At 41.0% G+C, this 11988-nt stretch overlaps 1 protein-coding gene across 1 annotated transcript; it reads left to right on the top strand.

The window, feature by feature from the left end:
* The first annotated feature begins 997 nt into the window (after positions 1-997).
* On the top strand, positions 998-2139 carry LOC100660615 (olfactory receptor 4F3/4F16/4F29-like). Its single transcript, XM_064291909.1, has one exon. The coding sequence runs from the start codon at positions 1201-1203 to the stop codon at positions 2137-2139; it is 939 nt and encodes a 312-aa protein (XP_064147979.1). The 5' UTR covers positions 998-1200.
* The last annotated feature ends 9849 nt before the right edge of the window (positions 2140-11988 follow it).

The following is an 11988-nucleotide window of genomic DNA, read 5'->3' as shown; positions in this document are numbered from 1 at the left end:
TATCCTTGGACCCCTGTCATGGGTGGCTGGGTGACCTGAGTGGAGCTACCAGTCCTTAGGTCCCTGTTGTGGGTAGGTGAGGACCTTGTTTAATAGGCAAAGCAATGTCAAACATCCAACACCCACCACTCCACCGCGCAGCTGAAATGGTTGGAGTTTGCCAACAAGGGCCTATTCTCCCAAAATAGGCCCACACAGGTCCATGCAGAAGGGAAAGGTGCTCAAGGTCCACGGACGGTTTATGCCTGGACAGGAGCCGCTTCTGTCCTGAACTCCCCTGATTAATGGAGCTGGTAAATTATGTTTTCCCCCCACTTGCAATTTTTTTCCTTCCCCAAGGCCGGGAGGATGGCTCTAGGTGCTCACCAGGGATTCTGCCGCTGAAGCTGGCTTATGGGTGGGGGGGGCACAGTAAATTATATGCAAGTACTTAGCTTTTGCCAAGAGCGCCCTTCTCCTCAGGTTCCGGAGGTGTGAGTGGGCTGAGTGGGTGACTGCTTCTCCCTGAGGAAACTGCGGCCTAACGCTAGTACCAGCTCGCTGCCTCCGCCGCTCTGGGAATGGTGCCTGAGGGCTCCCCGTGATTCAGGTCCGGTAACTCCTCTCCACTTCTGAACAGCCTCTTCCTCCCCCCTGCCCCTCAGTTCGTTGTCTAGGCTTGCCTTCGATGCTCAGGGCTCCCAGCTTGTCACAAATAAACTTGTTTCACTTGTTTTTTCGGGTCTTTGTTGTAAAGAGGGCTCCACGGAAGCGTCTGTCTATTCCGCCATCTTGGCTCCGCATCTAGTGATAGCTTAATGGCAAGTAACAATAGGTAGATAAATGGATGCAAGAAAGTAACCATCATCAGTGTTAAATGCCAAGTCAACTTGGTGGTGGAGAGCAGTTCCAAACAGCAGTCACCAACTTGTCTGTGTCTCATAAGCATATTAGGTCAGATGTAATGCCAAAGTGTAGATGTTGTTGTAAGGTGCTTCCAAGCTGATTCCGACTCAGATGGAACCTATGTAAAACAGAACAAAAAACTGCTTGGTCCTACGCCATCCTCACAATTGTTGCTATGTTTGAGCCCACTGTTGCAGCCACTGTTGAGATAGGCTTTCATAATTTTGACTTTTATTGTCTATTTTATTAACGTAATTCTTTTAATTTGTATTTTTTTCTGTTCTCCTCTTTTAGGTAGCACTGCTGGCAAAGTCAATGGATGGAGCAAATTACTCTGTGGTGTCAGAGTTTGTGTTCCTGGGACTGTCGAACTCCTGGGAGATCCAACTTGTCCTCTTTGTGTTCTTCTCCATGTTTTATGTGGCAAGCATGATGGGAAACTCCCTCATTATGTTCACTGTGACTTTTGATTCTCACTTACACTCCCCCATGTACTTCCTGTTGGCCAATCTCTCCTTCATTGACATGGGTGTCTCTTCTGCTGCTTCTCCCAAGATGATTTATGACCTTTTTAGAAAGCACAAAGTCATCTCCTTTGGAGGCTGCATTGCACAGATCTTCTTCCTCCATGTCATTTTTGGTGTGGAGTTGGTGCTGCTTATAGCCATGGGCTTTGACAGATACATGGCCATTTGTAAGCCTCTCCACTACTTGACCATCATGAGCCCACGAATGTGCATCTTCTTTTTAGTGGCAGCCTGGGTGATTGGCCTTATACACTCTGTGGTTCAATTGGCTTTTTTAGTAAATTTGCCCTTCTGTGGCCCCAATGTGTTGGACAGCTTTTACTGTGACCTTCCTGGACTCATCAAACTGGCCTGCACAGACACCTACCAACTAGAGTTCATGGTCATGGCCAACAGTGGATTAATCACTGTGGGCTCCTTCTTTATACTGATCATTTCCTATATCATCATCTTTCTTACTGTTCAGAAGCACTCTTCAGCTGGTTTATCCAAGGCTCTGTCCACGCTTTCAGCCCATATCACTGTGGTAGTTTTATTCTTTGTTCCTTTGATATCCTTCTATACATGGCCTTCTCCCTCCACATACCTGGATAAGTTTCTGGCCATCTTTGATGCATTTCTCACCCCTTTCCTGAATCCTATCATTTACACATTCAGGAATCAAGAAATGAAAGTGGCAATGCGGAGAGCATGCAGACAGCTAGTGAGTTACAGGAAGATTTCTTAAATCATGGAGTGTATTGTGAAGAGTCCTCAATGAATACTGAAGTTCTGTTGTTGATGGTCAAACTCACAGAGAAGCTTCTCTTTGCTTTACATTGGGTTGATTAGCTTGACACTGTTATTGAGTCTTTGGCTTCTTTCACCGGGGAACAAGTGACATTCATTTTTGAAAAAAGACAAAGAGTTACATAGAAAAAGATGTTAATAATCCTGTGCCTTAATTCTTAAGGAATAATACTTATAAGAAGTAACTAATGGAAATACAATATGCTGTTGTTTTTGTTAGGTGCTGTTGAGTTCATTCTGACTCATAATGATCCTATGCACAACAGAACAGAACAGTGCCTGGTCCTGTGCCATCCTTACAATCGTTATGCTTAAGCCCATTGTTGCAGCCACTGCGTCAATCCATCTCGTTGAGGGTCATCATCTTTTCCACTGACCCTGTATTTTACCAAGCATGATGTCCTTTTCCAGGGACTGATCCCTCCTGACAACATGTCCAAAGTATGGATGACGCAGTCTTGCCATCCTTGCTTCTAAGGAGCATTCTGGTTGTACTTCTTCCAAGACAGATTTCTTCATTCTTTAGGCAGTCCATGGTACATTCAATTTTCTTTGCTAATACCACAATTCAAAGGGGTCAATTTTTAGGTCTTCCTTATTCATTGTCCAGCTTTCACATGCATATGATGTGATTGAAAATACCATGGCTTGAGTCAGCGCGACTTTAGTCTTCAAGGTGACATCTTTGCTTCTCAGCACTTTAAAGAGGTCTTTTGCAGCAAATTTGCCCAATGTAATGCATCTTTTTATTTCTTGGCTGCTGCTTCCATGCGTGGTGTTTGTGGATGCAAGTAAAATGAAATCTTTGACAACTTCAATCTTTTCTCCATTTATTATGATGTGGCTTATTGATCCAGTTGTGAGGATTTTTGTTTTCTTTGTGTTGAGGCGCAATCCATACTAAAGGCAGTGGTCTTTGATCTTCATTAGTAAGTGCTTCAGGTCCTCTTCACTTTCAGCAAGCAAGGTTGTGTCATCTGTATGTCTGAGGTTGTTAATGAGTTTTCCTCCAATCCTGATGCCCTGCTCTTCTTCATATAGTCTAGCTTCTCAGATTTTTTGCTCAGATTATTAATTATAAGAAATAATGGAAATATATGCCAGGTTTATTTAAGGCCTTGAAAATAGGAGACATTTTCCTTTCTCTTTCTTTTTTTAAACAGTAATCTGTATCACAGATAGAGATTCCTGGCAGTACTTAATGGAAAATTTGCTCATAAAGGATCAAACTGAGTCCTTTAACTGGAATCTGCTGCTTGGCCTGCCCTTCCCCCACTTTGGTCTCTGTCAGGGCTGTGCAAGGAGTGCAGAACCTTTAAGAGTTCACACACAGGAATCCAATCAGTACGTATCTGGGTACAAACTGTGTGAGGTGTTCTTGGATTACGAAGGAGAACTAGGAACCATGGTTTTTCTCCTGATAAGCAGCATGCTACTTAAACCCATTATATTTTCATTTTCCTTTTCCTCCTCTTCCTCTTCATTCTTCCTTACCCTGAATTAGGGTTTTTTTCTTTCTATTTCCATCCCCTTTTTTGGATTTCGTTTCCTTTCCTTCTTTCCATTCCTTTTTTTTGTTTTTCCCTTTTCCCTTCATTCCCTTAACCTCCCTGTGTTCCTGCCCCTTTTAAATTGCTCTATTATAGTTACTAACACTTTTATTGGCAGGCCTCTTGTTCTAATGGACTTGTGTGTGTGTTGGTAACAAGGCCTCAGTTGTGTTACGTGAGTGAGGGGAGAGTGGCTAAGTGGTAAGGGGAGAGTCATGTAAAGCAGTGGCTTTCACACTTTGTGACAGTGACCCCCAGTAAGGAATATAGTGTATCATTTCCTTCCCCACAAACATACACAATCTGAACAATGTTTCACATAACAATACTTGTCTTTATGAAATTTTCTCTTCTTTTTTATTTTTCCTTTCCTTTTCTTCTCTCTTTCCTTTACTTCTTAAAAACTCTGGTCACCACCCATTCAATTGAAGGCACTTTTGGGCAACTGCATAAATTATATATTGTTTCTCTTTGCTTTATGGTGGATAAAGAGATAAGCAAGTTAGAAAACAATCATATGCTAACTTAGGGAAAATGTATTTGTTGGGCTAAATGACTGAGGGGCTTAGTAAGTAAAAGCAAGTGTGGAACTCCCCTGATAATTTTCCTGCAGGGCATACTTATGATGGAATATTCTGTTAATCTTCACTAAGCAGCAACTTTACATTCTCTATGGTCTACTAAATCTCCCTGGTCTCCTTCTCCATTTTATTATTTTTCTGAATTTAGTGTCTGATCTTAGAAAGGCAAATCAAAAGGGTTATTAGAAATGTCTGGTCACTTGTATGAGATGGTAGTGTAAAGTATTATAAGTATCTGAGAGCAAGAATGGTTGTAGAATAGCAACCTATTAGTCTGAGAGGCAATATAATAAATTTAACATAGCAAAAGAAATGTTATCTCTTTCATAGGTAATTAACTATTTTATTGAAATAATAAAGCAGAGAAAGTCAGATAAAGTTACAAATATTATTCTTGTGAGCTGCAGAATCTCTGTTAACCAAAAAGATTACACAGAAGGTAAAAAATAACATTCATTGTCTCTAATTAAGAGCAGGATAAATACACCAACAGCAAAACCAAATCTTGCTTTAATATGATTTTTGGCACCAAAGCATTCCTAATTTTTAATAAAATAAACACACGTATACTAGGCTTTGTAAATTTTGCCAAAATTTTAACGTTAACGCATTTCATAAGCTCTTTTCCAATTTATTATCTGAAGCTATTATAAACCAAAAACAGTTGCTGTCAAATCAGTTCTGAACCATGGTGACCACATGTGTATTACAGTAGACCTGTACTCTATAGGATTTTCAATGATTAATTTTTAGAAAGTGGTTTTTTAGATTACCAAGTCTTTCTTTCAGGGTGTCTCTGGAGGAACTCAAACTGCCAAACTTTCATTTAGAATCCAAGTACATAAACTGCTTGTGCCACCCAGGAGCTCTAAGTCAAGACAAATACAATTTTCTTCTGAAAATCTTCTACAGCTTTCTATATCCATTCATTTTTCTCTTTTACTATCCACTCTCACATTCTGCAATAACCATAATTTTTATTTTAGGATAAGTCTACTCTTTTTTTTTTTTTTAACTTTCACGAACAAAAACATTGTATTTCCTTGCATACTCAACGATATTTCTTGGCTGCTATTACTCCTAGTATAGCCTCAATCACCTATATTAATCATGACTTAACTAACGTAGCTAGCTTGACAGATGAGGTGCCATTTGAACTGGACTTTAAAGAATGAATAGGGGATGGAGCAACATGGCTTTACAGACAGAAGCACTGCATTGTCCCTCCACAACAAAGACCCCCCAAAACAGAGTAAAACAGAGACAAACGTCAACCCTGGAACCCTAAGTGTCAAGTGAAAGGATAAAGGACTCAATGTAGAACCGAATGGAATAAGAAACTGACAGAGAACAGAGAGATATGAGTGGAAGTTCCCAATCAGCTAACACAGCACAGATTTGCCATCTTGGACTCCTGTCAGAGATCAGCAGACAGGGAGTACAGGAAAGCAGCTTCACAGAGATCCCAGCAGGAGACAGAGCACCCAGTAACAAGCAATACATGCTTTCCACTCCCTACCCTTCTTCCTCCTTTTTGGCCTTCACCACTTCTTATTGGGCCAATCTGCTGCTTCCCAGGGGGCTGAGCTACTGAGATCCAGGAGGTACTGGCTCTGTGCTGCTTGGATTTGCCCTGCCCACACCAACCGGTTCTTTCAGTGCCATTTCTTTGTTGGTGGTGTTGCTTTTTTTTAGCTTCTTTTGATTTTTTTTTTCCTACTTCTCACCTCCTCCCCCTCTTTTCTCTTGAACACCTGGCTCCATGTCCCATCTTTTCTTCTTGACAGGCTGTGAAGTGCTGCTTGGCTGGGTAACTGCTTCCCTGGTGGGATACCCAGGGCCTTTTTGTTTTGTTTTATGTTGTTTGTTCCTTTTTTCTTTTTGTGGCTTGGGAGACCCTTCTAGCCAGGCTGTACTGTGTGACTTGGGTGCCACTTCCTCAGTCTGCAGAGCAGCCCTGGTGGTATCTCTGTTGGAGTTTCTTTCTCTTTTTCCTTTTTGGCTTTCTTTATTTCTCAGTTTCTCATCTCTCTCTACTTACCTTCGTTTCCTGTGTACTGAATACTTGGCACAGTGTTCCATCACTGGCCCTTCTACCTTCTAGCTGGGCTGTACTGTGTGGCTTGGGAGCCACTTCCCTGGTCTGCGCAGCCACACTGGTAGGGTCCCTGGGGACTTTTTTTTTTTTTGCTTTTTTGCTTTACTTTTTGTTTTTCTTCATTTCTCAGTTTCTTATCTCTATCTACTTACCTTCATTTCCTGTCTCCTGAATAACTGGGGCTGTGTGCCATTGCCACCCTTTCTAGCCAGGCTGTACTGCACAGCTTGGGAGCTTGTCTTGGTCATCTAGTGCTGCTATAACAGAAATATCACAAGTAGATGGCTTTAACAAAGAGAAGTTTATTCTCTCAGAGTCCAGTAGACTAGAAGTCCAAATTCAAGGTGTCAGCTCCAGGGGATGGCTTTCTCTCTGTTGGCTCCGGAGGAAGGTCCTTGTTATCAGATTTCCCTTGGTCTGGGAGCATCTCAGTGCAGGAACCCTATGTCCAAAGGACACACAATGCTCCCAGTGCTGCTTTCTTGATGGTATGAGGTCCCCGTATCTCTCTACTTGCTTCTGTCTTTTATAACTCAAATGAAATTGGCTTAAGACACTATCTAATCTTGTAGATCTCATACATATAACTGCCACTAACCCCTCAGTTTACATCATGGTGGTAGAATTTACAATGCATAGGGAAATCACCTCAGATGACAAAATGGTAGACAATGATAGACAATCATGATTGTCTACCCAATACTGGGAATCGTGACCTAGCCAAGATGACAGACGTTTTTGGGGGACACAATTCAATCCATGATAGAGCCACTTCCTCAGTATATGCTGCCATGCCAGTGGGATCCCTGGGGGCCTTTCTTTTATTTATTTAGTTTTTCTTTTCTGTTTTCTTTTTCTTCATAACTCAGTTTCTCATCTCTCTCTGCTTTCCTTCTTTACCTCTCTCCAGAATATCTTGTACTTTGTGCCATATCTGCCCCTTCTAGACAGGCTGTGCCCTGAGGCCTGGGAGCCACTTCCCTGGTTGCTGGTGGGCTCCCTGGGGGGCATTTCTTTTAAAAAAATTATTCAATTAATTTATTTTCTCTTTTTTTTTTTCTTCATTTCTCAGTTTCTTTTCTCTCCACTCCAATGGAAAGATCACTCAGCACTTTTTTTTTTTTTTGGTTTGGTTTTTTGCTTTTGATTCTATCTCCTCTCTCTCTTTTTTCCCATACCCACCTTAGCTTCACACATCACAATCTCCCTCCTCCTTCCTGCCTACCTGCACCATGTGCTGAACATCACACCCCAAGAAGCACAGGCATGGCCTACTGGAACTTGCCCTGCACTGACCCCCTGCCCCCCATTGGCCCTAGTACATGCCACAAGCAATGCATCCTAACCCCTTCCCTTTAGTGAGACCTGCCCTGCTGCACCATTGGACAAGGAGGTGAAAAGTATCATTCCCACAGATGAGCAAACAATAAAGAACGCACAGCCCATATTCCAAATAAAAAAAGAGGACAAAAGAAACAAATCTGTAATCAATAAAGGAAGAAAATAACTACTGAATGTCCTAAAGACAGCAGACAATGTCAAAACACATAAAAAACCAGGTTCCAGTAGGCATCCAAAATAAAACACCATACGACATTCCAGTAGAAGAAAAGGCACTAGAACTACCTGACAGGGAATTCAAATTTCTCATATTCAGAGCTATCCAAGAGTTGAAGCAGAAAGCAGACAAAAATGAGTAAAAATAGACAAATTCATGGAAAAGGCAGACAAATTCGTGGAGAACACAGACAAAAAAATGGAAGCATTCAGGGAAATAATACAGGAACAAAATGTCAAAATAAATTCACAACTAGAAATCATACAAAAACAACAATTAGAAATAGAGAAGATAAACAACAAGATTTCAGAAATGGAAAGTGGCATAGAAGGTCTGAGGAGCAGGTTTGAAACAATAGAAGACGGGATCGGTGAAACTGAAGACATACTTGGATACCACTTTGTGGAAAGAATCAGAAAAAAGAATGAAGAAAAATGAAGAAACCCTGAGAACGATGTGAGATACGATCAAAAGGAAAAATTTGCCAGTGATCATAGTTCCAGAACAGGGGGAGAAAACGGCAAACACAGAGAGGGTCATTGAAGAATTGCTGACAGAAAACTTCTCTAATATCATAAAAGATGAAAAGCTGACCATCCAAGAAGTTCAATGAACCCCATATAGGATAGACACCTGAAGAAAATCACCAAGGCATATCATCACACTCACTAAAACCAAATACAAAGAAAGAATCCCAAGAGCAGCTTGAGAAAAATGCAAAGTCACATACAAAGGGGAAACAATAAAACTAAGCTCTGATTATTCAGCAGAGACCATGCAGGCAAGAAGGCAATGGGACAACATATATAAAGCCTTGAAAGAAAAAAATTGTCAACCAAGAATAATATATCCTGCAAAACTCTCTTCGAATATGATGGTGAAATTAGGACATTTCCAGATAAACAGAAGTTAAGGGAATATGTCAAAACCAAAGCAAACTTACAAAAATTATTAAAGAGAGTTCTTTGATTTGAGGACAAACATCAGATCACAGCCTAAACTGAGTACGCAAGATCACACCAGCCAGATACCAACCTAGGAAATGAACTCTCAAGGACTATTTGAAACCAAAAGATTTACAACAGGGAACCAGAGAGGTTAATCTGTAGGTGACAACAAAGTCAGAACAATAAAAGAGGGAGTAAACAGTGTAGGTATAAAACTTTCTTTTTTTTAAACAGTAATCTGTCTCACAGGCAGAAATTCTTGGCAGCATTAAATGGAGAATTCGCTAATAGAGAATTAAACTGAGCCTTTTAAGTGTAATCTGCTGCTTGCCCTCCCCCTCCCCCACTTTGGGTCTCTAACAGGGCTGTGCAAAGAGGGCAGAACCTTTAAGAGGCGACACACAGGAGTCCAATGAGTACATGCCTGGGTGCAAACTGTGTGAGGTGTTCTTGGAATACAAAGGAGAACTAGGAACACTATGATTTTTTCCCTTGATCAGCAGCATGCTACTGAAATCCATTATATTTTCATTTTCCTTTTTTTCTATTCTTCTCCCTTACCCTGAGTTAGGAGGCTTTTCCTTCTATTTCCCTTCTCTCTTTCGGATTTCCTTTCCTCTCCTTTCCATTCCCCCTTTTGTTCTTCTCTCCTTTCCCTTCATCATCTCTAACCTCCCTTTACTCTTCCCCCTTTTAAATTGCTCTATTATAGTTATTAACACTGTCTATTGGCAGGCTTCTTGTTCTAATGGACTTGTGTGTGTTGGTCACAAAGCCTCAATTGTGTTGTGTGAGTGAGGGGAGTGTGGCTAAGTGGTAAGGGGAGAGTCACATAAAACACTGGCTTTCACACTTTGTGACAGTGACTCACAGTAAGGAATATAGCGTATTATTTCCTTTCCTGCAAACATACACAACCTGAACAAAGTTTCACATAACAATACTTGTCTTCATGAAATTTTCTCGTTTTTTATTTTTCTTTACTTTTCTTCTCTCCCTCACTTCTTAAAAACTCTGGTCACTACCCATTCAACTGAAGACACAGTTGGACAAGTGGATAAACTATATCTTGTTCCTCTTTGCTTTATGGTGGCTAAAGAGATAAGCAAGTTACAAAACAGGGTCTGTAAAAATAGCATGGGGGAGGTGTCTGGCCTCCTTGAATCTCACAAGGGAGAAGGAGAACCAAGATTAACAGCCCAAGGCTGATTCCTATGAAGCGGGGGTTAGACATGCCTCCTCTCTCTGCCATCTTTACCCATTGTAACACCAATTGTCCCTCTCACAACACTCTCTTTTTCTCTGCTGTGTTCAATAATTCATTGCAATTGTCACACAGAACTCATAGACCATACTCACGATTTTGGGGTTTATTAGGGACGGAACAGTTGCAATTCAGGCTCAGGAATACTCAAGGATAGAGTTCTTCCTTGAGGACAGCCTCCTCCCAGCTGTGCTCCCTGGCACACCTCTTCCTAGCCTTAGGCCTCTGCCTGAAGGTACTCAGGTTTCTCTCTCCATGGGCTGGGAAGACCATCATGCTGTCTCCTACTGCTGGGTTTCTGCTGCCGGGTGTCTTCTGTCATCGCTTCTCACCATGTTCAGGGTTACGGCTTGCTCTGTCTCAGTCTTCTGTTTTCAGGAGCTTCTCAGCAGAGGGATCCCGGGTCCAAAGGATATGCTCTCTGCTCATGGCTTCCTTGGTGTTGGTAGGCTCTTCCTCTCTGCTCTGGAATTGGCACTCTTTTAAGGCAAAATTGACCAATCCCCTTGGTGGGCCTCAATTACCCTATCACACGGTCCTGCCCAGTCACCTGGGTGGGAGTTACAAGACCATTGCTACAAAGGCCACATACAAAAGTAATCAATCACTGCACATTCGCTAACTTAGAGAAAATGTATTTGATGGGCTAAATGACTGAGGGGGTCAGTAGGTAAGAGCCAGTGTTAAACTCTCTGTAATTTCCCTGCACAACATAGTTATGATGGACTGTCCTGTTTATCTCCACAAAGCAGCCCCTCTGCCTTCACTATGGTCTACTAAATCTCTCTGGGCTCCTTATCCATTTTATTATTTTTCTGAATTTAGTGCCTGATCTTGGGAAGGGAAATCAAAGTGTTACCAGAAAAGACTGGTCACTTGTATGAGATGCTAGTGCAAGTATTATGGGTATCTGAGAGCAAGAATAGTTGTAACATAGCTACTTATTAACCTAAGAGATAATATAATAACTTAAACATAGCAGAAGAAATTTTATCTCTTTCATAGGTCATTAACTCCTTTATTTAAATTATGTAGCACAAAGTCAGATAAAGCATAAAACTTTATTATTATGAGCTCCAGAATCTCTGCTAACTAGAAAGATTGCGCAGAAGGTAAAAAATAACATTTATTGCCTCTAATTAAGAGCAGAATAAATACACCAAGATAAATTTATAATTACTACTATAACAGTGGGAAAACCACATCTCGCTTTAATGTGATTTTTGTCAGTAAAGGATTCCTAAGATTTTAATTAAATAAACCAAAGCTAAGCTGTGCAAATTCTGCCAAATTTGAACACATTTCATTGCTTCTTCTCAAATTCATTATTTGAAGTTAGTGTAGACCAAACTAGTTGCTGTCAAGTCGATTCTGATTCACGGCGACCCCATGTGTATCAGAGTAGAACTGTACACTAGAAGGTTTTCAATGGTTAGTTTTTCAGAAGCAGACTGCTAAGTCTTTCGAGGCTACTTTTGTTTAGCAATCGAGTACATTAACTCTTTGAACCACCCAGGGACTCTAAGCCAAGGCGTGCAGAATTTTCTCCCTGAAAACCTTCTATACCTTCCTATACCCTTTTTCTCTTTTACTATCCACTCCCACATTCTGCAATAACCAGACGTTTTGTCTCAGGACAAATCTACTCTTTTTTTCCTTTAATTAACAAAGCCAGATCCTAATGCCTTGCATACTCAGTCATATTTCTTGGCTACTAGTACTTCTCATACAGTCTCAGTCACCAATACTAAATAAGACTTTTAACTGAAGTAACTAACTTCTATTTTAC

This window comes from Loxodonta africana, chromosome 10 (genome assembly GCF_030014295.1).
Source record: "Loxodonta africana isolate mLoxAfr1 chromosome 10, mLoxAfr1.hap2, whole genome shotgun sequence".
In the NCBI taxonomy this organism is placed as follows: domain Eukaryota; kingdom Metazoa; phylum Chordata; class Mammalia; order Proboscidea; family Elephantidae; genus Loxodonta; species Loxodonta africana.
The sequence above is the reverse complement of the archived record's forward strand: the minus strand, read 5'-3'. Positions and strand labels throughout refer to the sequence as shown.

Bases quoted from the DNA above. Each gene is read 5' to 3' on its own strand.
- LOC100660615 (XM_064291909.1), top strand. From the start codon at position 1,201: ATGGATGGAGCAAATTACTCTGTGGTGTCAGAGTTTGTGTTCCTGGGA.